Source organism: Centroberyx affinis, unplaced genomic scaffold (assembly GCF_046629955.1).
Source record: "Centroberyx affinis isolate AG114_WGS23_722 - 3 ecotype Tasmania unplaced genomic scaffold, CSIRO-AGI_Caff_v1 ptg001078l_1, whole genome shotgun sequence".
Classification (NCBI taxonomy): domain Eukaryota; kingdom Metazoa; phylum Chordata; class Actinopteri; order Beryciformes; family Berycidae; genus Centroberyx; species Centroberyx affinis.
Window position 1 is genome coordinate 645,548 of NW_027279625.1, and position 25,684 is coordinate 671,231.

General features: G+C 43.2%; 3 protein-coding genes across 3 annotated transcripts; 1 reads left to right on the forward strand and 2 right to left on the reverse strand.

The window, feature by feature from the left end:
• Positions 1-1,321: 1,321 nt before the first annotated feature.
• On the reverse strand, positions 1,322-3,755 carry fam78ba (family with sequence similarity 78 member Ba). Its single transcript, XM_071523294.1, has 3 exons — positions 3,421-3,755; positions 2,826-3,105; positions 1,322-1,564 (listed from the first exon to the last, which is right to left on the reverse strand). Exons 1-3 carry the CDS (start codon positions 3,753-3,755, stop codon positions 1,322-1,324), a joined length of 858 nt encoding a protein of 285 aa, XP_071379395.1.
• A 1,059-nt stretch (positions 3,756-4,814) lies between these two features.
• On the forward strand, positions 4,815-9,375 carry cmpk (cytidylate kinase). The gene is made up of 6 exons (XM_071523276.1): positions 4,815-5,056; positions 6,554-6,700; positions 7,440-7,592; positions 7,700-7,776; positions 8,153-8,249; positions 8,721-9,375. The coding sequence occupies exons 1-6, from the start codon at positions 4,913-4,915 to the stop codon at positions 8,760-8,762; spliced, it is 660 nt and encodes a 219-aa protein (XP_071379377.1). The 5' UTR covers positions 4,815-4,912; the 3' UTR covers positions 8,763-9,375.
• A 1,240-nt stretch (positions 9,376-10,615) lies between these two features.
• On the reverse strand, positions 10,616-17,300 carry bcl6ab (BCL6A transcription repressor b). The gene is made up of 9 exons (XM_071523264.1): positions 17,265-17,300; positions 15,282-15,453; positions 14,721-14,942; positions 13,752-14,615; positions 13,489-13,616; positions 13,169-13,336; positions 12,932-13,062; positions 12,422-12,559; positions 10,616-12,015 (listed from the first exon to the last, which is right to left on the reverse strand). Exons 1-9 carry the CDS (start codon positions 17,293-17,295, stop codon positions 11,872-11,874), a joined length of 1,998 nt encoding a protein of 665 aa, XP_071379365.1. The 5' UTR covers positions 17,296-17,300; the 3' UTR covers positions 10,616-11,871.
• Between the last annotated feature and the right edge of the window lie 8,384 nt (positions 17,301-25,684).

The window sequence follows — 25,684 nt, forward strand, 5'->3', positions numbered from 1 at the left end:
GATTCCCTGGATTCCCAGGATGATCCATATATTAACATTGTCTTGCCAGAACAAGATGGCCCTATTACAAATAGGGTCCATCCACAAATCCCCAGATGATAGCCTGATCCATATCATGTCAGCCTCTTGCTCCTTCTCTATACCAAAACAATCCAGTGATTGACATCTGTTATGATATGCTAGAGACATGACCCAGTGCCATATCAAATCTAACCTTGGTCTGAAAGCAGTTTGGCCCCATTCCAACCCATACTGACACACAATATACCCTATATCTTTGGTATGGCTCTATTCCAAACTGATCTCACCCCTTGCTCTGATGTGTACGGCCCTGATATCAGCCTCTTGTCATAAATGAGATTGTATGGCACGAGTCCAAGACTAATACTTGGCATTTAGTGTGACTGTGATTGAAAGTATAGATAACTCCATTTATTCAAAGTGGTAACAGCCATCTCATCCTGTAATAGTCTGTCACTCATATGATACAATATCAGTTGTGCTACTGAGGCGACGGGTACAGAAGCTACTGTTTGAGTTGAAAATATGTCAGTGCATAAATCCAATGCATTAGCAGAACTCCAGTAAAGACTACGGCAGATGTTTTTTCCAGACCTTTATGCCAAGTGGGTGCTCTTAATACAATCTGACTGGTGTGTGAGTTTTATCTTAACCTAACAGAAGATTCATATAATACTTTGTCTCTTTTAAAATTTCTGAATGCATCCTTTAACTGTGGTATTGAATGTGCTAAAGGCCTTTATTGGCACTGACGAGGTTTATCCAGCCTGCAGGATTTTATGGCCGACGCAACTTAATTTTCAATCAAAATGTCTTCAGGTATCAAGTTATACAAAAGAAATGCTATTCTTACGCCTCTCAGGGACAGTTTTTCTCTCTTACTCTCTCATGCAATAAGATCTACATAAGGATGCAGGATGCAGTTCTCTTTGTGGTCTTATACTTCTGTGGTACATCTAAAAACAGTGTTCCTCCCTTGCCAAAGGGCAAGCAGAACTCTAATACAGTCCAAAACGTGTCTGGGCCAAACAAGCCTTGATGCAACACAACCCGCGACACCAGTTCTCAGTAGACGTCCAACCTGACACCTCGCTGTGCCAGATCCAAGACATAATATCCACTCTGATTCGTCATAATGGTCTGGTTAAATCTTCCTATGATAATGAGCCGCTGGCATCTTGAGCACAGGGAAACCATCAATTCTCTCTTCTCCGGTAGGCGTCATCACTTCATTACTCCCAATGACATCTCTCCCTTTCTCCGAGAGGGAACAGTTACTTTGTCTTTGCCACCGACCCCCTTATTTTGGGGGTATAACCACTAGCGGCGCCCCTCTCCTGGGCCTCCACATTAGCACTTGGGCATCGTTGGCGTTCGGCCTCCCCAGCGCGTTGGGAGGGATGGGCTCCTGGTAGTTGAGGATGTGAGGCTGCTCCTGGTGGGGACGGCCCACCAGCGAGGCCCGTGAGCCCAGGGGCATGTCTGGGTCCACAGCAATGTCCACCCGCATCCGCCACCGCACCGTCTGCAGCACTATGCGCTCCTGGAGGAGGAGGAGAAGAAAGCATAAAACTGTGTATGAGACTCCATATGAGTACTATGAGTGGTGCAGTCTATGTTAAGTTCATGAAAAGTGTTTTCATCAATTGATTATGCATTATGTTCTCTGCTCTGGCAGGCGTGGACAAATGTAAATATATAAAAGTACCTTAAGACTGATAACCATTATGGTTAAAGGAGCAATAAACTAATCAGATCAAGTGACAAGAGATATGTAGTTAATGGATATCCTAATAAATAGTGTATTACTTATCTGTTATCTTACAGGAGAGCGGGCAGTGACTCTTTAAGTAATATGTTTTTAATTGGGACAGCAGATAAAATGAAAGAGATACAGAGGGTTGGTAGACACAACAGGAAGGTTTTAATGTCAGTTTCCTGACCCTAGAATATTAATTTCAACATTGTCTCTAGGCAATACAAAAATAAGAGACTGTTCTGTTCTGTTCCTGTTAAATGATAAAACAACAATAACAAAAAATAGCCTGACTACCCTCCTTATGATTTCCTGGAAGAAATATGTCTTTCCTACAAAGGCATAAACTAAACACACTCTTGACTACTGTACACATTTGGGATGCCATATGCTCTACTGCAGCCTTGATAGGCCATCATAGGGCTATGGGCAGGCTTGATGACGGCAAGGATGAAGCTGTAGTACAGTAGAAACTTTATAAATTACACCAGAGGGGAAAATACAGGAGCTGGTACTGTCACAGCCAGAGAGTAATGAGTATGTGATGCCTGAGCAATCACAATTTCCAAAGCTGTGTAGCCAATGTTCTTCATTCTAAGTGGGTAAAACGTGTCAGTGTGTGTGTGTGTGTGTGTGTGTGTGTGTGTGTGTCGTAAGGACGCACAATACTGACAAAATAATCATAGTGTGATTTTTTTTGTCTGAATGTTGTGATTAAGATATGAATTTGATACATGTGGCCACAGCTTTCTTACATAACAACATCAAAGGTTTTCTCCTGCATGCAACTTGACATTTCATTCAGGGAGTGTGAACGGCACAAGAAGAACACTTTGTTTTGGAAGCTGCCTGAAGCACTTTTCCCTCTGAGAAAATCAGAAGCCTCTTGCATTATAGAAATTGCAGTTGTAAATGATGCAATTTTGATGTAAGTGCTTCAATCACTGTAAAGCTGTGTTTTCAAGTGGTCCCCACATACTTGAAACTTGTTTTTTTCTTCTTCTCGCCCGTACATAAAGCCTGAGTGGCTGTCTGGTGCCTGTCCTACCTTGGTGACAGAGTTCATGGCCACCAGCCAGGTGATGAAGCTCTGGTCCCGGGTGATGTGGGTCAGCATGGGCGTGTTGCTGTTGCTGATGGGCACCGCCCAGGTCACGCTGGGGTAGAAGTTGTCGTTCATGCTGACGGTCAGGCGGGACGGCTTGGACGTGGGGCCGGTCAGGGTGACTGTCTCGGTGGTGTTGCCGTACCAGGGGTAGCTGACGCCGTCCGAGTCGCTGATGGCCTTCACCCGGCCCTCCCGCAGCTCCGGTAACTCCCAGCTGGACCTGACAGAGGACAGAGGAACACAGAGGGAGAGACTTTAATGACAGAACCAGGTTCAAGGTTGTGGTCTGTGTTTATGTGTGTGTGTGTGTGTGTGTGTGTGTGTGTGTGTGTGTGTGTGTGTGAGAGAGAGAGAGAGAGAGAGAGAGAGAGAAAGGGGGTTGGGGGTTAGACAGAGGTTTATGCATGGGTGTGCACATGCAAACACAAACCCCCCTTACACACACACACATGCACACAATGAACTCTTTCCATGTGACCTGCCACACACACACACACTCTCTCTCTCTCACACACACACACACACACACACTCACATGCCAATGTCACCGTAGGTATTGTAGAACTCCATCTGGGTGCAGGCTTGGATCCAGCCCACCACCCAGGTCTCATTGCGGGGCACGGGAGGCATCACGATCCCCGCCGAGGCCCTGAAGTACGGCGTCTTGTAACGGAGCACGATGGGTGAGTTCTCCTCGATGATGGTCGGACACTGGTCAATGGAGGCCGACACCTCGTACACCACAATGTTCTCCCGTCTGATGCGCGGCTTGCATGCGATGCTCTGAATGCAGCCCATAGCGCTGGCGAGTAGCAAAGTAAGCAGAACCAGAGAAGAAGGGAGCGAATGATACCTGGCCAGAATGCACATCAGTCCCCTCCGGGTTCCACCCTTGCCCGAAGAGCAGATCAATCCTTTAATTGCCCATCACCGCTGATTGGTCGAGAAGAAAGGGGAGACAAAAATAACGGCATCACTTCGGGAGTAAACGTAAAGTCACCATTGATCACACATAAAACCATCCGGCATCGTCTCTTCGCGGTACATGGGATGGTATGAAGGTGAGAGCGCAGTGGGAAGTGGGGGGAAGGTATCACAGATCTCCGCAGCCTCCTTCCCCCGGTCTGTCTGCTGACTGCCGCACTGCCCTTGGTGCTCGTCCCCAGAAACTGCAATCCGGCCTCCCCTGGGCTGCTGCTCCGCCGTGTGTCTGGCGGCTCCTTTATTCCTTATCGAGTCCACGCGTCCGGCCGCACGTCGGTGCCCCTTGATCCTGGTGGTCTGGTTTCGGCTCTGCGCTGTCATGTCAAGTGGCGACAGGGCAGCAGGTGCGTCAGAGGGGGCTGGATGCCTTTGTTTGCTTGGCTCGTACTAGCCCTACATTTGCGCGGCGCCCTCAAAAGAGAAAAGGCGAGATAGGCGCTCGCCACAGCTTCTTCCCTTTGACCCTACTGCAGCGTGAAAAGAAACTTCCCCAAACGCACGAGGATGTGACTCATCGCGGAGACGCAACGGGGCTATATTTTAATGTTTTCCTCGCAATGTGCTTCCATTCTTAGGGATGCATGAATGGTGCATCATGAATGGAGGCAGCGAGGCAGCGTATAATGTGCACAAAACAATGAATATACCCAGCCGCTCAAACGCCTCTCGGTTGCTCGACTCATCCGCACACTGTGTCCTCGACCCGGTGAGCATCACGGCTCTAAACCGCTCGGAAAGCAGAGCATCTTAGCCGCGGGTCGCGTTGTTCGGGGTGGAGGTGCTGATGCTGGAGAGGCAGGCAGTCAGGGAGGGGCGTCACCCGACCTCTGCATTGAAAAAAATAACAAGCGCGAGCGGGCGTGGCTACAAGCGTGAGTCACGCCGATCTGAAATCCCATTGGTTGCTGGTGTCAATAGCGGAAGTGGTGTCGGTTGGCCCATCGACTTCCCACTGATACTGACACGCATTCACCGGTCTTTCATTCTCGGCTCCCGGTTCATGTTTGTAGTTTGTTGTGCTGTTTGCTTTTCGTGTCCGGTTTATGATTGTCCGTTTTCTCTGTAACTTTTCCCAGAGGGTGCCGAAGGTTTTGTACAGGGTCGCGCTGATGATGAAGCCTCAGGTTGTGTTCGTGCTGGGCGGGCCTGGCGCCGGGAAGGGGACTCAGTGCTCCAAAATCGTGGAGGTAGGAGAGATGGCGAGAGAAAGAACAATGAAAAGGAGTCGAGCGTAACGGTTAGGATTCAACAAATCATTAGGAAAATATCATTTAGTCTATGTCGGGGTGGGATTGTGTTTTAATGGCGTCTTTATATCATTAATTACACCAACTTCCGGTTGTCCTCTAAAATGAACCTCTGTATTAGCCGGCTAGCTAGCTGTTAGCCACACTGGGTGAAGACTGGCTTGGCCAGGCATGTAACAACTATGAACCACCGTTTCAATGTTGTTAGCTCTTCAAATGTTTCTTAGTCTTACTCTTATGACGACTGAGGCGACAAGAAAAAAATATAATGAATTTCACCCCACTTTTTATTGTTGTGAAGTCTTCAGATCATATGCCTAAATAAATAAGCTAAGATGATGTCTACTGAGTAGATACACCATGCACAAACAGCCACCCAGTGATACCCTATTGACATTTCGCCCTGTGTTGCAACCTTATCATTGACTTATCTAGGCAGTGCCTGTTATGTAATGATCAGTGTCAGTCTGGAGTGCACCTGACACTCCAACAGAGACTTTGAACAAACAGACAGATGGTGACGTAGATATTCACCAGCTGAGTGATTTCGGTCATTTAGGTGTAGCCTAGTGAAAGAATGGTTGGTTCTGTGTTTTCCGGATAAGCTTCAGTGATGCCATGCCACCATGGCTCTGTTTTGGATCATGGCTGCTCAACTTTGCTGTCTTCTAGTCTATTTAGTAGTTTGTGCACAATATGAAATCAAATAATCAATTATTCTGAGCTTGCCCACATTAATTAAGGCAGAGTGAATCAGTCCAATGGTAACAAAGCCACACACTGTGTTTTTATCTCCACACTGCAAAGTTTATTTGCAGATAAAGTTATTTTTAAGAATCCCGCAGAAAGTTTGAAAAGTGAAAGTCTGAAAGAAATCTTTGATGAACTGTTTCACTTTCCAAGGACGCTCCTTTGATGTTCGTCTGAGAGTCAGACCCACGAAAGCTCACGAAGCTGCAGGTCCACAGGGGGCTGGCCTGGCTTCCATGGGACTGACGTTCATTCTGCTTTGATGCGTGTGTGTGTTAGACTGACTCACAGAGAGAGAGACTCTACAACCTAACTCTTGTTCATGGGTGTTACTGGGTGTTGCCTGCCTTGCTGAGGGTATGGTGGTTAAGCCTGAATGGCAGCTATGCATAGAGACTCCATTCATCCAGCGCACAAGAACTGGCCTTTTGCCTCGGCCTGCGACTGAGAGGGATTTAGCATTTCTTATAAGGCTCTCCTCCCCACTGCAGGCCTTTAGTATTAATAGAGCTACAAACATGGATTAAATGATGACCAGTTATCCCTTACTGTATATCAGTAATTAACTAAATTACAGCCAATTTGATCTTTAAGTGCTTTGTAGAGATTCCAGTTTATTACATATGAATAGGTCAGTTTATAATATATTTTTTTAAATGTGTGTGTGTCTCTCTTGCTGTCTCTCAGAACTACAGCTACACCCATCTGTCGGCTGGGGACTTGCTGAGGGCAGAGCGAGCTAGAGAGGGGTCAGAGTTCGGACAGCTCATCGACAGCTTCATCAAGGAAGGAAAAATTGTCCCTGTAGAGATCACCATCGACTTACTTAGGAAGGTACGTACCAAATGCAGCTATTGAAGTCTGTTGGTCAGGTTCGTGTAACATACCAGCTGAAATCATCCAGGTTATTACAGCAGAACTGTGTACCTGTGTGCTATCACATTTTGTCAAGGTTTACAGCACCGAAGAAAATTATTTTCTGCAAATCATGTCTGTTTATTTATTTAATAAAAGCAACTACAAGTTCTGTTATTGTGAAAATTCAACGTTAACTATGAATCTTCACACTTTCACACATTTTCATAAAAATGCCACAATTCTCCTCTTGAATTTAGAAAGAATTTTTCTGTCTGATCTATCTTTGACTACATCTGAGGAAAAATCTCCTTTTTAAAAAAAAAATATATATTATTGGAAATATATATCTACATATATATGGATCATGGCTGATATTTACACATTACAGTGTGTTTTGAAATTGTTTTTAGCTAGCTAGCTGTAGCTTGAAAAACCACAATGTGCTGTGGGACTATACAGAATCTGTACTTGCTATTATGCAAACCTTCTTTTGTGGTTGGAAGCCTGAAATGTTTATACTCCTGAAATCCTTGTCCATGGTTTATATGAAAAGTAAAAATCATGCACAACCTGTACATTCAGCATATTGAATATAGTTTGTTTGTTGTTATCGATTTTGTTTGTTGTGCCTGTTTCTTTAATTGGTCTGTCTGGATGCCATGCCACGTTTAGAGAAAGAATGTTGCAGATCAGGATTTTGTTTCTGTTCCTTCAGGCCATGGAAGAAACCATGCAGGCAGATGAGAAAAAGTTCCGTTTCCTTATAGACGGCTTCCCCCGCAACGAGGACAACCTCCAGGGATGGACCACAGTCATGGACGGGAAAGCAGATGTCAAATTTGTGCTTTTCTTTGACTGTGGCAATGAGGTGGGTCATGGAGGCAAGAAATCTAATACGCTTTAGTGTTACACTTCACAATGGTGGGCTGATATCCCGAGAGCTGTTTGATGTTGAGGACATTGTCTTGTTTACAGGTTTGCATCAACAGATGTCTAGAAAGAGGGAAGAGCAGCGGGCGGACAGATGACAACAGAGAAAGCTTGGAGAAACGGTACAGTCCTGCAACCAGAATGCTGTGATAATTTGCCCTTCCCTGTTCCACTCCAACCAAACCATCAAGTCTCCACTTAACACTGGCAGGAGAGCTTGAGCCACTTTTCTCTTCACATTAAGTTCCAGTTTCCAAATTATACTCTGTCCTTCTATGAGCGTCGTACTTCCAAAGATGTAGAGCTTTGACCATTGATTTCACATATTGATTTGTCTGTAACCAAGCACAGAAAGCATATCTGATCAGTTTGGACTTCTGTGACCCATTTAGCTTCCTGTTGCGTGCCTGCATGTGTATTTTTGACCTAATTTGTTCCTCCTCTGGGTCCCCTGTGTTGGCCGACCCCAATAACGAGACGTATTTTCTTGTGCTGCAGGATCCAGACCTACCTGCAGTCCACGCGGCCAATCATTGACCAGTATGAGAAACAGGGCAAGGTGCGCACCGTAGATGCCTCTCGTAATGTGGACGAGGTGAGTAAACGGCCGGTACACTAGACGCAGGACCGCGACCCCGTCCCATCCCTACAATATAATATTTCATGGTATTTCATAGGAAGGATATGAATACAGATATGTCTAATTAAACGGTTAAAGTAGATCATTTCAAGGCAAACAAGAAAACTAACAAGGGAGACATTCAGTTTGCCAGGTTGTTATGTTCACCAGTTTTTGGATGTAGTACCACATTGACAATCCAACATTAATAAACATGCAGGTTTTTCATTGTTTGGTGTGGTATCATGATACTCTGTGGCATTGTAATACTTGAAGTCAAGATGGGGGTGAATGAATGAATGAGTAGATTTAATCTTGAATAATTTTGATGGGGAAGATTTTGAAATTACTTGGCTTGTATTGAAATATAGAATCCATTTATTTATATCATTGCACACTCACCCAGTTTTTGTTAATGTATGTATTTTTCTGTTGCTTCTCTTTCAGGTGTTTGCTGATGTGAAATCCGTCCTAGACAAAGAGGGTTGAGCTTCCAGCTGCCAACAGTATTCACAGTTACCTTTTTAGTTTAGTTCTTTTTATCAATTGCAGTTACACTATAATAAGTTTATATGTTCATTCATATGACTTTTTACTTTTTTTTGGTCATTTTTTTTGTCTTTTGTAAATGCTACATTGCTGGTTCAAGAGTGTGTGTACTGTATGTATGTATGTGTGTATGGGTGTGAATGAGAAGTAGAGATGACTAGCAGCCATCTGTGAGCGACTTGTCACAGTTCACAGTGGCACTAGTTCATCTGCACTGCCGTATCTCTCATCATAGGCCTTTGCATAGGAACAAGTAGTATTGCTAGCTTGGTAAGACCTTTATTGTTGTTGTCAAGCAAAGACACTTATAGTACTGCAACCTCACAGAAATGGTCACAAAAATCACATAAACGTCTTGTCTAGTCCTCAGATTAGCGTGTGATTGGTAGCAGCATCTCCAGAGCAGCTGTAATGCTTCTCACAGACCAAATGGTTGTTTTCACCTGAGACCGGTCATGATGATGATGGACCGGGCTGACGGTGGGATCCATCTTGTTTCACACTTTAACAGAGTGGCCTCTGCCTGGTGTACAAATAAAGCGCGTTAAACAACTGTCTCATGTTTTATGAATAATGAGAAGAGGACCAGAGCAACAAGCAGACCCCATTTGCTTAGAGGAATTAATTTCACATTAGCCATAAATGAGTTTGCACTTCCATGAAAGTGGGCATGGCCAGACTGCTTAATGCAGCTCTCCTATCAGTCAGGGTGTTTTTTTGTCATGTAAAGCTGTTCAATACAAAGTTTCTGTGATAGAAGTCTCATTCTTCCATGACCATTTGGCTCTACGTGTTAAAGCATTGCACCATAAGATTACCATCTAAGACTAAGCATGGATGACAAACACAATGGAAAAAGGGACGTTTTATCAAATCTGATACTGTTTCCATATGGACGGGGGGAAATAAAACAAAAATGAATACTGACTTTTTTTTCCTCCAATGTCTATTACTGTTTAAAGTCACTCTAGGATCTAAACTCAAGTGTTTTTAAGGGTTGTACATATGTGTGTGTGTAGTTATTGAAGTCAGCATCTATAAAGGAAATCATCCAGTGGTTGCCTTCCCAGCCTTAGCGTTAACTTTTTATTTTGAACAATTTAAACAGTTGGCAGTTGTGAACTGCTCCTATTGTATAATTATTTCCTACTATACAAGATTTGTTAGTGTAGAGCAGTAGCTTCCACCTACTGTACAAATGCAGTATAGCTATACAGCTATGTCTACTATACAACAATTTGCGAATCCATGAACTCCTGAACACTGCTTGGTTGCTTTCAACCTAAACAGCCAGCAGGGGGCAGCCTGACACGCTATTTGGGAAATGGGAATGTCCTGTTCAGATGGTTGTTCATGGCCTTGTCCATCCATCCAAGTCCCCACCCCTCCCCATAGCTTTTTGCCAGGTTCCCGACAAAGCCATAGGTTGATCTACTGGCTCTTACAGACAGTTAACCATCCATGGGTTGTGCTGCTAATCTCCACGCCCAGCCAGTTAAATTATATGTGTGAAGGAGAAGGAATGAGTGTCTGTGAATAACTTGGGATAAGACAGCAACCTGAATCCTTACTTTGGAACACTGCCATATAGCCCATATACCTTACCTACACCTGCAGAGCTGCACTGCTCCACTGCACAGGACGTCCTGTTAATGCACTTTGCATGAGCTGCATGAGCAGTGATTCAGCCCAGGTTTAGTTAAGTCATCACTTAAACCATCATTGTATTTTATCAAAGAAAAGAAAGAAAGAAAAATAATGAACACTTCTGTCTCAATATATAATACATTCTTTATTTCTGTATCTTTTATTTTCATTTTCATATACTCTGCAGTTACAAAGACATGTTGCTAACATATTGCTAACATTCCTGAGCATGTTTTAGCTTGAGGCCTGGTGTATTTACAGTCTTAGAGCTATAACAATAGACAATGACCTTACAAAAAACAGTACCTGACATGCAGACACATGACAAAATGGCAATGCACTGAATGGGGAAAAGTACTATGCATCATAAGAGCAATTCACAACTACCAGGGGTTTCATGCTGTCAAACTTATAATGTGTTAACACTTAGTCTGGGAAGGAAGCCACTGGAAAAATCTCAGTGTAAGGCACGGTGAATACACTGCGTATGTACAAGTGCACTATAATACATAAGATTAGATAAGGTAAGATCAAATAAGATGAAACTCTAATGATCCCTGTGGGGAAATTGGGTCGTTGCAGCAGCAAAATGGTAATAGGACAAAGCAAAGAAAAAATAGAATATAAATAGGAATATAGCAAGTGGGGGTTACTAAACATAACCAACAATTCCAATGTGTCAAGAACATATTAAGTAGAAATGTATCAATGAAAAGTATGAAAATATATGAGTTACAGCATAATGTGTGTGCAAAATAACAGCAGTAGAACGTACTGAGACAAAGAAAAAAATGAAAATATGTACATAACATAAAATAATGAATGAAAATCTGTACATACAACAATACGTACCACAACTATGCAATGACAAAATAACAAGCCCTTGCTTATTGACAGTCAGTGAAGCCCACTGCACTAAAGATAAAGAAACTTTACATTTGTGTAAATACAATCATACTCTGCCAGCAGATGGCAATCTGTAAATATATATTATCTTATTCACAAAAACAACCTAACTGAAAATGTTACCGCATTACTAGGCAAATCCATACCGATATCTCAAACAGGATCGTAACAGTGTCAATCTGAATGAGAAAGACCGTCCTTCAATGCTGACATTCTGTTAAGTAAATGCAAAATACAGCTCAAATTCACATTCAAAATGTACATTCTATTGTTAGACATTCACAAGGAAAGCATAAACTTCTACAATCTTTGAAATACCAAAGAGCTTATATAAAATAATGCGCATCATTTACAAATGCATAAATGACAAATATATATGATATTTATATGTTTCTGTGTTTGTATTTAGAAAAAATAAAAATCTTTTGACAATGGTGGCAGATGCAAAAGGAAAAAACAAACAAACAAAATGATAAACAACTGGATAGTACCGGGCTCAGCAGGACTTGGCCAGGCCAACGATCAGGTTGGTGGCAGTCCTGCGATACTGAGCCTTGGTGTTGGTGACGGCGCCGTGCTTCTGTCGCAGGTGAAGCCTCAGCTGACTCTTGTGTCTGAAGTGGAGGTCACATTTTTCACACTGAGGAGAAAGAGAAAAATATATTTCCATTAGAATCACTTTTTAAATAGTCAGTTTTCAAAGTAGCTGAGCAGGATTTCAGTTTCCTGGGGCTTTGACCAAAGCTGTACAATCAGTGCCAAACTGGGTCATGGGACATTATACATGATGTTCCTGTTCAGCTCTAAGGGCAGAGTGCAACTCTGACACTGTCAGTGTTAGGGGGTCTGATTCCTACCCATGCTAAAAATGCATTTACACTCATGTTACTGACACAGACATAGCTTATAGCTCTCCAGGATTACCGCTCTTGGCCACAGGGCTTATAACTATTGATAGCCAGTTGAATCACAGGGAGGACGGGATTACTCTCCATTTGGCCAGCAGGCACACTAGGTCAGGAGGGGAGACTGAGTAGGGAGCTTACATGATACGGCTTCTCTCCGGTATGAATACGCATGTGGCTCTTGAGTGTCTGAAGATGGCGGAAGTGTGTTCCACAGATCTCACAAGGGTATGGCTTTTCCCCGGTGTGAATTAGCACATGGGCACGAAGATGGGCCACCTGAGAGAAAATCAGAAACAAGAGGCACTTGAGCTACTTAATGTCCCGCCATAATCTCCATGACGCATTAACCAGAACCAGCTATGCTAATGAGGTCATTAATTAAGCTAATTAATGCATTTGATTAGCAAATATGTCTCTCCCAACACACTTGTCTTCACATAACATGGGTGGTATGAATATGAACTCTATTAAAGAGTTATAGAAGTTTCAAGAAAATCACTTTTTCCTCATTGATATGCAAATTTATGCAGCAAGATACTCCGGAAATGAATGAGACCATCTACTCTATAGGGGGAACCTGTGGTGTAAGTATGAAGTTTGGCTGTTTTGTTCTGACTGTATCAATGTCTAAACTTCAACGCCTCTCACCTGGACAAATCGGGAACCGCAGGTCTCACACTTGTACGGCTTCTCTCCTGAGTGGATGCGGGTGTGGGTCTTAAGGTTGGCTGGTCGGTTGAACTGAGCACCGCAAATGTTGCAGTGGTACGGCTTCGCTCCTGCAATTTTACATGAACAGGGTCAGGATGTGCAATGAGACACTGACATCCATAAAGCCTAATGTGAAGATACAATGGGCAGTCTATCAGATGTTGTTAATCTCACCGGTGTGAACTGTCTTGTGGCTGGCCAGGTTGCCTTTGTAGCGGAAGGCGGCCTGGCAGCAGTCACACTTGTATGGCTTGTCGCTGTGGACCTGGAGCATATGGTCTTTCAGGGAATCTTCCTCTGTGAATTTGGAGTCGCACCCATTGCAGAAGTAGGTGTTGTTTTCTGTAGAAGGAAGCGAAAGAGTTTCAATCAATGTGCGCATACAATTGTGCATTCACTATGCCTCTGTGGGATTTTTTCCTGCTAAAATAAACCTGCTGAATCACTGGTATTACTATAACTTTGTTGATTATTGTCTCCAGGAGGACGCTCACCACAGCTGGAGGTGGAGTACTCTGAGTGTAGTTTGGTAGTCTCCTCTCCGCTGTATGAACCAGGAGAGAGGGAACCCATCTCCAGGCACTGAGGGCTGTCACAGCCACAGGAGGAGCATCTGAGGTGGCTACGCAAAGGAAGAAGACCACAGAGGTAATGTGAAGTTATGGACATTTTAATAAGAAAGATCTCTTTCATTAAAGCAGAACAGATATCCAAGCTGTATTTTACTGTTAATTCTGTCAGTATCATGGAGTTTCACCTGCTGCTGGTGTGGTGAGCGATCTGAGACATGGGCATTTCTTCTCTATGCTCTTCTGGCTCACTGTGTCCACCTGACCCGTCGGTCTTGCAGGGGCTTGATGTAGGGGACAGGGCTCCAGCTTCAGCACTGCCTCCCTGAGCCTCTTTGTCACTCTCATCAGAAGTCTGGTTCATAACAATGAACTTGTACTTCTTCCAGTTCCGGGCCTTGGCTTCCTCAGAGCAGCCAGAAGGCTGTTTGAGGCTCAGGCTGGCGTTTCTGCTGCTGCTGGACTCAGTGGGGGAGTTGGGCTGGCAGTCAGACCTGAGTGGGCTCTGGGGGCTACAGATGACGCCTTTACCGAAGCCTGGGGACGAACCTAGGCAGCTGGTTTGCGGGTGCTGAACTGTCTCTTCCTCCATGGGTGAGCCAGGCCCTTGAAGGCTCCCGTGGGCCCCTGTTTGGCAGGCGGAGCTAGGCAGAGGTCGGATGATCGTGGTGGGGAAGTTGGGGTGGGATGGCACGGGGTGGTGGATGATGGCGGTGGACTCGGTGCGAGCCAGGTTGGTGCCGGGTACCTGAGTGCAGAGTTTCTGAGATAAAGCACCTCCTCGGGGAAGGGTGCTGACCTTATGGGCGTCATCCAGCTTCCCAACAGGGATGTGGAGGTGTCCGTAGACATGATAGGAGCCTGAGGTGTTGATGCCGCTGAAAACACTGGGGAGATAAGCCCTGCACTCCTGGAGAGGGGATGAGGTCGACGTGTGGTTGGGTCTAAAGTTTGGCTCTTTTTCATCAACGGGCCTCACAGCAGAAATGTCCTCAGACAGATGCATCGAGTTGTTCTGTACCTCTTCAATCTGCATATTCAGAGACTGATGCCTGGAGAAACACATCCAAGGAAAAATTATAAATTCCAATTCAGATCGCGTTCATATTTATATAGATAGCAGTGAATTCATTATCACGTTTTCTTTGCTCCCCTACCTGGACTTGATGAACCTGTGGCAAGTGTCGACCACATGTTCCATCTGGAGGTAGAGGGCTGCGTTCATGGTGGCCAGGACTAGACTATCCTTAAGGTTCAGACGGGAGGTGTACATGAAGTCCAGCAGGATGGACAAACCCTTGGCATCCACTTTGGGGTCCAAGCTGATGGCACTAAGGTTTGCATTCTCAGGGTCCATGAAAATGGAGTAAAAGAAGCCACTATAAGCAAGAAAGAGAGGGGAGTGTTGTGTTACACATCTATATAGATTAAAAGCATCCCAATTTATGTGGGAGAGGCATGAAATTAGGTCATACAATCCCTTTAGTTAATCCAATTTAGTTCGAACCAACTCTTCACAGGAAGGTGTGTCAGGTGCGCCAATTCACTAAACCCTAAGATAAGGCGATGTCCCTTCATTTAACAGCATTTGCTGCCAAAACTTCCAAACCAGCTTCTATCAACTAAATTTCTAGGGACAATTCCTGATGAGTGGTGCCATTATTTTGTCAATTTGTGATGACTTCAATGCAACAAACACTGCAGGTTTTGGAGCGTACCTGCAGGCCACCAGGATTGTCTTGTGAGCGCGGAATCGCTGTCCGTCCACCTGGATGGTGACATCGGTCAGGATGTCCCTGCTGCGGAGGCGGTTGAAGTTGAGCAGGACGTCGCCTGCGTGGCGTGTGAACTGTATGCAGCCATCTGCAGTTGTGGCCATGCTGTCACAATCTGAGCGAGAGCAAACATATGAAAGAGTTTGTTCACAGCATATCCACAGCTCAAAAACAGACCCATCCCTACATGAAGGGCCACACAGAGGCATACATAGGGCTACAGTAATGGAGCGGTAAATAAATAGGTGCGTACACCATCATGAGGCAAAAAAACTCATGAAACCAACCAAACACATAACTGATATTATACTATAAATATATACTATACTATGAATTTACATCATGAAGACATATGTCAGCCTAAAAAGATGGGTAAATTGTGTTTTACAGTTTAGGTGAGTTCACCCTCCACTACATCCTGACTACAAATGATTACTGGAACACTGGAGAAATTACATTGCACAAGCCACAAAACTAAAAAAAAGACACTGCTGCGTTACTTTTTGATTTTGTCACTTTCGGATCATTCCAGTTTCTCATATAGCTACACATGCCTGCAGGGCTTATAATCAAAATTGGCTTTTAACCTGGCAAGTGTGTGTGAGTGTGTTTCATCAACAGGCGGCGCCATTAAACCACTGAACCAATTCAGTCAAATTTGACTTATTATGGGGCCTTAACGACGAGATAATTACATATAATTAATATTATTAACATAACAAGTTATTATTAAAAAACACTGATATGCTCTCTGAGTGAAAACAAGAGACAGCATAGGCTATATTATGTAGGCGGCAACAACTCAGACAGGAGACATTAAATTACAAATTATACACAAGCACATGGAAAAACCACACTGGTGACATCTGAAATTCAGCGCCTGGTGTGAACTAACATTTTATTATAAATCCGCTTGGTTAGGGTTTACACTGACTACACTCGACCAAACTAACACTGTTGAGTCCTGTCGGTTGTAAACGTGTTTGGCAAAGCACATTCCGTCCTAGCTGCACAGATTAGGTTGCCAGCACACTAAGAGGTTTCCTGTTTCCCGATATAAGTAGAACACATCTTATTTACCCCGTTCACATTTACTAGCCCGTCAAGTTATTTATAAACCTGAAATATTAAACTACGAGGTGGCTTTCGTAAGATGTGATTTCAAGGGGTTTTTTCATGCTGCTTAACTTTCTATGCCACTGAACAGGCCGACACAAGTCCGTTCAAGTTTAGAAATAGCATTAGCTATCACGGCTGGGTGCAACGCCGTGGGTTTTACTTTTTAAAATAAAGTATTAAGGGATTAAATCGTTTAAAATATATCGGCTATGCGTTGGTAAAGTTTAGTGAGGTGAAGTGATTATTACAGCCAGGCGAGAAAACGAAATGCGCAGGGCGAAAAGAAGAGCAAGATGTGACTAGACAGGCTGGTCCTGTTGCGCGGCTTTGCACGGCACTGATAGCAGGCAGAACTTGACCAATAGTTCAGTAAATATTATTCAGTACATAGATTAAACACTGAGCTAGCAAACCCGTAGCCTAGGTCAGGTTCACGTCACTAAAACCGTGGTAAATCTCCACTCAGTTATTAGTCTAACAGTAGCAGATATATTCTACATCAAAAAATACTAAACACGAGTAACGTTAAGAAAATTAAATCAGACTATTCAAGTAGACTAAACCGCTCTTCCAAGCCGCAGACAGTCAAACACAGTGCAGCTGTCAAAACCAACATCTAGGCTAGACAACAGTGAAATCTAAGAATTCACATGTACTATATAAAAGGAATCACAAAATAGTATTATAAAATAGTATTTAATAATCCAGCCTCGGAGCAGCCGAGGCGGCCACATGCGCGCCCGTACAACTTCGCAAGACTCCTGACATAATGCTTACTGAGAAATAGCAGAAAGAAAAAAAAATCACCTTGTAAAAGTTTCCTCGAAACTCTGTGCATCACCAGTTCTGAGAATCCAGTTCTAAGAAACACAGCAGCTTAATTCTCGGAATTTCAGCAAAGGGCCGTACCATTTCACCCACGGCGGGGGGAATCAGCCCCTGTCTGTCCCGGTTCATGTCTGTGTCGTAAATATGGAATATGGCTTAACATGTCGGCACTTAAGAAGCACTTGCATGTAAACAACATTGTAGGTTTGATATAAACTCTGTGAGGGATTTTAACTATTCATCTGATGTCTCTGGTGGGGCCTGGTCCCCCTGTTTGGGTAGATGCGTCCAAATACAAGGTCACCTGACCGAGTTATATATACCATGGAGAATTGCAGCGTGTTTTCGGGGTAAACCTGTCTACTTCCATGGGTGCTGCGGAGAAACGAGAAATAAGTCATGTTAATCCTGCAGTCATACCGGAATTTCTCCGACGGAAATTCACTAATTTCAGATCTGTTCCTTCTGCATCGTTTTGCGGCGGCTGCATGCATTGGACTATGCTTTTGATTAGGCGTGTGTACACCAGAGTGAATTTTGTTTTGCTCGTATTTTTGTTTTGCTCGGTCTCTCAGGTGACACTTCATCAGATGCAGATTTATATTGTTTATGCTCGAGTCAGCAACCACGCTTTATCAGTCTTTCTCATTATGTAGGATCCATCCGAAGAAACACATAGTTGGGAGCAAAATACACGTATATAGAGATAACTCGCAGGCGTCTCCTCTGGTGTCAATATTGCTGTTTTCTAGACTATTCTTTAGTATCTATGTTTAGTTCATTGCATTGTCTTTGTTGGCTGTATTGCATTGTCTTGAGTATAGGATGCTTTGTATAGGCGTGCCATGGCAGTTTTCTATTTAATAGGCGTTTTAGGGAAACTTAATTTCTGCTAATTGCCACCACCACGTCATGTGTTAATTTAAAGAGCAGGCCTATACACGCTTGATTGTAAATGGGATGCAGCTGGTCTGTTACTGGAAATGAGAGCTGTGCATGGCGCAAGGTCTGACATGACTGCTATCAAGAAATCAACCTTTTTCTACTTTATTGAAATAAGTTTTATTAAAGAAAACATTACAGTTTGTGTGGCTGTGTCAGACATCACTAAGACCATCCTAAACTCTAAGGCTAGTTGCCCTCTCTCCTCACTGGTCAATGATGGCACATCCTGATCCTCAGTTCCTCACCTCAGGCTGTGTTTCTACCTCTCAACCACTTCCGGTCCTCACATCACAGTGCTGTAGTCATGACAAGTCGACAGTAACATGTGGTGGCCTGTTCACATCATATAGGCCTGTGTGTAACCTGTCTAGCTCCCCAGTTAGTTAGAAAAGCGTCTGGGAATATTCTGATGAGGGTTTTCAACATGGTGTTAACATTACATAACATTACTATTATGCTCTCATCACTTTATGCAATTCCTTCTTGGAAAGAAAACCTCAATTTATTACCTCCAAGGGCAAGCAAAGAGGTGAATACTCCCAGTGAAATCATTTGTTTTGGGATGTGGTTCAGTAGTTGTGGCTGAGCAGTTCTACACAGTAACTCACTCTATCCCAGTAAAAGCAGAAAGATGCAACACTGAAGTACTATGGTAAAAACAAATCAGCTCTCTATTTTGGATAGATAGAATTACCTCCCAGCAGCATAACTTTTCACTTTCTCCAGTGAGCTACAGTAAGCCGTAGACACAGCCAGGCCTTCTGTCCAGTTGGACAGGTACGACTCCTCACTGGGGAGAAATAGTATGAAACACTGGACTATTTGTGGTTTCATCGAGGGCCACAGCAGCCTGTACAGCTGCTGCTATGAACCTTATGTTAGAGGCAGAAATAAGACTTTTTCACTGACGTGTTTGTTGTTTCCACTTGTGTCTAAACTCTCTTATCCAAAGTATCGTATCCACATTCTCCACAGTACTCCTGTGTACACTTGGCCGTATTTTTCAGGCTGCTCATATCAGCACTGCACACATTAGTTTTTACCATTAAGCCTGATGATTTCCTTTCCAGTAAATCTGAATGAAAATTTGAATCTTGCAAGTGACATCATCTGGGTGGGGACATGGCTATAAAATAGCACATTATACTACGTAGGCCACATTGTAATGTACTTTAGCAACATTATACACATCCATTATAGTGAAAAATTACATTCATATTATCATTCATTATTAAATGGATAATTTGATTGTGATAATTTTGTAGGGTGCCAATATTATGTTATTAATAATTCACCACCCCCCGTCTCATCCACACCCAAAATAGTGCAGAATAAGTATTTGGAAAAACTGCAATAAACAGCAAAGAAGTTTCCCATCATTATCTCTAAATGCGGCAGAGAAGATAAACTCATTGGATCTTTACACATGAAAACATCAACAGCTGCAGTCCAGCTCGACAGGTTTAAACTACAGCCGTTCAGGTGGCTATGGCAACCAAGAGGTCTATTTCTAGTTCATTGTGTTTTCACTCTAGATGTTTTTCCCCCGTGGTTATCTTTAGTGGCTCAAGTTTCTGTGGTTTGTTCATCTTCACATCCTTTTGAAACAAGAGGTGCTTTCTGGTCCAAATGATGAGAAGAGGCATGAACTCATCCAGTTTATTAATAATAGAGACTTGCCAGAAATTAAAGTTGTGATGTACCAGTTTAGTTGTTTATTTACTTCATTCATCACAGACAGAGGCTGATTTGATGTGGATTTGATCAGTCTGCCTTTTCCTCTCTGATATCAGCACAGCATCTTAAACCTCACATACTGACAAGAGGTTTGCTGCAGTGCATTAGCAGAAAAGCTACAGCAGATCTGAAACAAGCCGACTGCTGTGGCAGACTTCTGCACCTTCAACTGTCTAAAGAAACTATTTGCAGAAACATGCTGCTTCTTGCTCATTTTGCAGAAATTATTATGATTGTACATGTCTGTTCGGTGTGTCGACCTGCAAGGAAAGGTCTGATGATGCCACACCACAAACAGAGACAAATACAAACGCTACGCCTTCTAAAAGCTGCAAATTTATTTTATCCTGCTGTTGGTCACAGAGACAAACCCAAGTTTTAAACTGGGTTTAGTCTAGTGTTTTGAACTTCAAAATTTAGTTTACTTCAAAGTATCTAAAAGCACAAGGACACTCAATAAGAAAACTAAATTTCTTTGTTTGTGATTGTGTATGCCTTTGTTTTGTTCCACCGTAAATCAAACAGACCCCCTGGTTCGTTTTCGGCACGGCCTATTTCCAGATTGCATGTCATGGAAACAACGCTCCATGTGATTTCACCAGTAAACCATGAAACAAATTTGCTGCCGTTCCTCTTGTGCTCGGTTGTTTAAAGAGTGTGTGCTATGTGTTAACAAGCAATATTCCCCACCCCCACTCATGAACTCCCCTGACCCAGGCCCAGACACAGACGGATATCAACGTGCCTGTCCCAAAACATGACCCAGGCACATGGTTGCCTGACAGGGATCAAAGGTCATGTTAGTAAAATACGACTCTGGAAAAACACTAGCTCAGTCTTCACGTGCAAGATCTTGCAAGAATATACTGTATTGTTCCTGTATTCTTCACAGCAGCTCTAGAACAGAAAGGCCAAAAACATGAACCGTGCTTTTTTTTTATGAACAAAAGGTGTAAAAATATTATGGTGTGCTTAAAAATAACAGACTTATTAATCATCTATAGCACAAAGGTCAGTGTCATTTTTCAACAGCTGTTGTTGAGTTAGACATTGAGCTCACGCCATGAAACGCTCAATATAGTAAGTAGATAGATGCTGTGAGCTATACATAGTGAACTTCAAGCTGCGTTCATGCTGTCTAAAGGGACATAAGTATACAATTAAACTGCAAGTGGTATGCAGACCATGTGTACTTAATTTTGAAACCCATCGATCCTGTCCTCAGATGACCTTCATACACACTGTAGCCTATACTGTGGTGTCTGACTGCCTATCGCCGCTGTCAGGAGAAAACCCTGTATGTCCAGAATGTCAACTTTTCAGAAATGAAGAAAAACAGCCTAGTTTTAGCTTGATCACAATGCATTTCTGACTTTATCCTGTGGATTTTCCTTTGGTTTCATAAGCCCAAGAGGTCAGAGAAGTTTCTCAGCCTCTGAGGAGCAAGTAATCCTTCAGCTGAAGTGAAAACATGAAAATCACCAAAATTGGAGTTACATGGTTTTCACAGGACAACAGTGCTATGCTGCCCTAGGTTCAGGTAGAGAATAGGGGTCTCTGTTCGTAACCAAAACGGAGGTTATTTTGCATTAAACTTGAGTGTTTCAACATGAAATACAACATTAGACAACTTAAAATGAAAGCAATTTGTTTTTACAAAACAAACACACAATAAGTAACAGGAGATGGCACCGATTCAAAGGCCGCAATCCATCTTCGTTTTACCAAATTGCACTCACCAACTTGGATGTCAAACCACCGTGTTGCTGCTTGTCACCAGGCACAATGTTGGACAGCAAACCTTAAAACTAAAGACAACCAGGTTCAAAAGGGATCTCTTGGTAAATAACCAGACAGCATCAGTTCAGGGCAGGCAGCGTTCTTGCATGCATATTTTAGGATATTGAAACGTCTGGAAATTTTATTTCCATGTCCCATGATGTGGTATGTACTTCAGGTTAAGTTTCATATCAGCCCATCAAGTTTCCCCTCACAGAGGACTTGTGATATGAATCTATGTAGTTCTGTTACAGGCTGTTAAGAGGAAGTGTTTTGTATTCCTCCTTTTTTTATTGACATTATATTGGTTATATTTTCATGCTTTTAAATCGGCACACCTCTCCTTTTCCTCCTTGTTGTTGATACAGGTGCACAGAGAATTTGAGCTTTGTAAGGAATTCACAGTGTGTTGCTGTTCCCTCCTGGATCGTCCAAAAACAAAAAGAATCACAGGTATGAATTCACAAGAACAAATGTGAATTCATACCTGTGAAGCAAGTCCATCAACAATTTCTTCTGTACAGATCCAATGAATGGCCTCTGTACATTGAGTGCCCGAGAGTACGAGTGCTGAAGATAGGCCAGTCAACAGCAAGCTTCAATATCAACCAAAATCTGAATCAAAATATTTGAATGATGCATCTAATCACAGAGGATTTGTGTACAAGAGGCCTTTTGGTCTTCAACAAATTAAAACAATTTCTGTCCTCAGGTCATTCAAGTGCAGCAACTGGCCTCATGTCCTCATGGAATGGCCTTGAATAAAATGCTTAAAGGGGAAACATGAATGGTTTCTTTGTTGTCTATTCAGCCTCTGCCTTAAGGCCTTTGGGATCATGTGTTCGCATGAAATGCAGCTTCTTAGAAGCTGTGTGTGTGTTTGTGTCATTTGTGCGGGGGCATGCGTGCTTGAGTGTGTTACTTATGCCAAGTAAGAATCAAAGTAATGCCTGGTGACTACAGATAAGAAGAACGGTGTCATAGGGACCATGAAGTGGCCAAGTGCATAAAACAGCGGCGACCTGGTGTGATGTCACTGCCTTTTTCATACGTGTTCCACAGTGCACAGCCTCCAAAATTCAACCTCCACTTGAGCCTGTTAGGAAAAAGAAGAAGTGGCACAAACCCTGGGTGCACCATGAGATGAGCTGGAAATACAAAATGAGGTCAAACAAAGGCACAAATGTTGAGAACCAAAATGCTCTTGTGCTATCTCTTGCAGGTGATATGATGCAAACTCCCTCAGCAGAGGTCATGTTCCCAATTCTGGCTTCCTGTGCAAACTGTGCCTCTGCTAAGTATCTGATGAAAGCAGCGTATTGATAAAGGATATTATTGCCAATCTAAAGCACGTGACGTCAGCCGCAAATGTTCGTTTGCTCTGTGGAAAATGTGATTAAGAGAGATTAAACCTTGGAAAGACCATACAAGGCCAAATCAGGGCACATCGGTGCTGTCAAGTGAAACAAAGCCATAAACATGCAATGAGCCCACACTGAAACCTCCCATGAGACTCTGTGTTTCTCAGTTAACATAAGTGTCCTGAAACGACACCAGCGGAGGAAAATATCCGTCCTTGATCTGTTCTCCATCTGTCATGTTAAGTAATACTACAGCAATAGTACATTACACTGTACAACTACTTACTTTTAAGATTTACTCTGTTTCAACTCTTCATAGTACTCTTAATAGAGTGAGGAATGTCTTGCTGTTCTTGCTTTTCACAGCTGATGCAGAAAAATCCTCTGTGTTAGTTCCAGATCTACAGTGAGTGCAGCTTTGGACACGGTTCATTCTCTCCTACTCACACATGTCAAACACTGGGTCCGCATCTCTGCTGCTGCTCTGGACTCGTTTTCATCCTGTCTGTGGGATTGAAGTTTGTCTGATACTACCGAAAAAGTTACCTATGGTGTCCCCCAGGGCTCCATTCTGGGTGCAATCCTATTTTCCATGTAAATGCCAATGACACCCAGCTGCACCTGTCTGTAAAGCCAGGGCCATCTTACAAGACTGTTTTCTGGATATTCAAAGCTGAATGTCTCTTGATATATTACAGTCTAATACAGCGAAGTCTGAAGATGTTATTATTGGGCCCACTACAGTTAGTGCTCACATCCAAAACCACCTTGGCCCACTGTCTACTTATATATCTTCATACTGTAGGAATGTTGGAGTCATTTTCGATGAGCCTGGACGAGGTTAATACAGTTGTCCTGTCAAGTTTCCGGCCTCACTGATCCGTTTGTGACAGATAGTCTTCTGTCTTCTGTTACATTAGCCAGTTCCCTGACTTGCTAATCTGTTAAAAGTAATACAGTAGAAGTAAAATTTCTGTCTGTCAAAATCTGACGGAGACGGATGCGTCATCAGCCCTGACAATGGACATCTGTCATTGGAAATTAATTGAAAATGACTAAATGGACACAACGGATGAGTGTGGCTGTCCCCTGAGGGTGACGGAGCGTTCTCCATCAGGGCGTCTCTGGACCGACCTGCCTGACCGGATCAGGCTGGCCAACAGTGTCCTCCTTAAATACACTTTCAAAAACATTATTTTCTAGGCTTGCTTTTACTTGATTGATGGTCTGTATTGTGTCTTTCTTTTTTCAACCATTCTGTACATTTGTCCTTTTGTATTTTATTTTTTGTCTTTATTGTTCACAATTTTATTCATTGCTTACATGTTTTATTATTTCATCTTGTAAAGCACTTTGTAATGCTGTTTTGTTGTGTGCTGTATGAATAAAGCTTATTGTATTGACTGCTGAAAAGCTGTGAGGCAATAAACAGGGGAAATCAATGAGAAGACATGTTGCAGCCGTCTAGCTCTCAGTACACGTTATCTGTGGAAAACTACCAGGGAACATCAGGGACATTTTAATGCCATGATGGTTTCTGCTGTTGTTTTACACTTGTTACCTTGGCAAAACGACCAGGGAAGCCTCAGGGGGAGGTGCGAAGGAGGAAGGGCAGGAGAGGGGGGACGAGGCCGGGTGAGGGCGAGGAATGTAGCCGATGCGATCCGGAGAGCCTCTCCGATGATTTAGTTCATGCAATTTACGATCGAGTCCACACAGACCAGCTGGGAAAGTCTGGGTGGGGAAAATGAATGAGTAATGCCCTCTCTCCTACCTTAACAACTACCAGCAAAGTGTCCTTGAGCAAGGGCAGCAGGAGAAGGCTGTGGTCGCACTGGGCAGCTCCCAGGAGCCGGTGTGGAAAATAAAGGACTAGGTCATCCTGGATTCATGGAATACTGTATATTTATTTGCAGTTATTATATTTCCAATTTCTTGCACGAATCATCTTCAAATGTGTGTGTGTGTGTGTGTGTGTGTGTGTGTGTGTGTGTGTGTGTGCACTCCATACACACCCCTGCACCATCCTTTATTGCTGCATAGCAACAGGGAACTAACTTCACTTAATGATTTTTTCTTTTCTTTTTTTTCTTTTTCTTTTTTTCAATTTTCAGTTTGGAAATGAGTTTCTCTCCTCGCTGTCGTCACTCCTCTCTCCCGTTCTTCTGTTTCCTGCTGTTGTCCTCCTGGGCATGGAGAGAACCTTTATTGTTGTCTTCTTCCCAGAGATAAAAAACTCCATACAAAGTAAATTGGGCGGTTGTGTGAATGTCACTGAAATATAAACAGTGGGTTGGGATGATGGGGGAAGGTAGCCTGCTGTTCTTTGTCCATGCTTACTCAACATTTTGTGAACAATGAAGGAGCGCTGATGTGGGACTACAGAAGGACGGAATTGAAAGGAAAAGATTTTTCGTGATTTGAAATGTCGCTGAACCGGATGAAAATACAACTGATCAGATCATAGGGAGACTCCATGAAACATCCCTCTTGAATTATTTCAGTGTTGTAAAATCTGTTGTACGGCATCACCTCCCCACACTGAGTGCTAAAGCTGCGTACCATGTGACAGAGCTG

What these genes read in the sequence shown, in the direction of transcription:
- fam78ba (XM_071523294.1), bottom strand. Translation starts at nt 3,755, where the DNA reads ATGTGCATTCTGGCCAGGTATCATTCGCTCCCTTCTTCTCTGGTTCTG. An exon ending in ACCTACGGTGACATTGGCAT is followed by an intron (nt 3,106 to 3,420) that starts GTGAGTGTGTGT and finishes GTCCTCTGTCAG; the next exon opens with GTCCAGCTGGGAGTTACCGG. An exon ending in CCATGAACTCTGTCACCAAG is followed by an intron (nt 1,565 to 2,825) that starts GTAGGACAGGCA and finishes CTCCTCCTCCAG; the next exon opens with GAGCGCATAGTGCTGCAGAC.
- cmpk (XM_071523276.1), top strand. Translation starts at nt 4,913, where the DNA reads ATGATTGTCCGTTTTCTCTGTAACTTTTCCCAGAGGGTGCCGAAGGTT. An exon ending in CCATCGACTTACTTAGGAAG is followed by an intron (nt 6,701 to 7,439) that starts GTACGTACCAAA and finishes CTGTTCCTTCAG; the next exon opens with GCCATGGAAGAAACCATGCA. An exon ending in TCTTTGACTGTGGCAATGAG is followed by an intron (nt 7,593 to 7,699) that starts GTGGGTCATGGA and finishes TCTTGTTTACAG; the next exon opens with GTTTGCATCAACAGATGTCT.
- bcl6ab (XM_071523264.1), bottom strand. Translation starts at nt 17,295, where the DNA reads ATGCACAGAGTTTCGAGGAAACTTTTACAAG. An exon ending in TTCGAGGAAACTTTTACAAG is followed by an intron (nt 15,454 to 17,264) that starts GTGATTTTTTTT and finishes GCTCTCGCTCAG; the next exon opens with ATTGTGACAGCATGGCCACA. An exon ending in GCGGTTCCCGATTTGTCCAG is followed by an intron (nt 12,560 to 12,931) that starts GTGAGAGGCGTT and finishes ATTTTCTCTCAG; the next exon opens with GTGGCCCATCTTCGTGCCCA.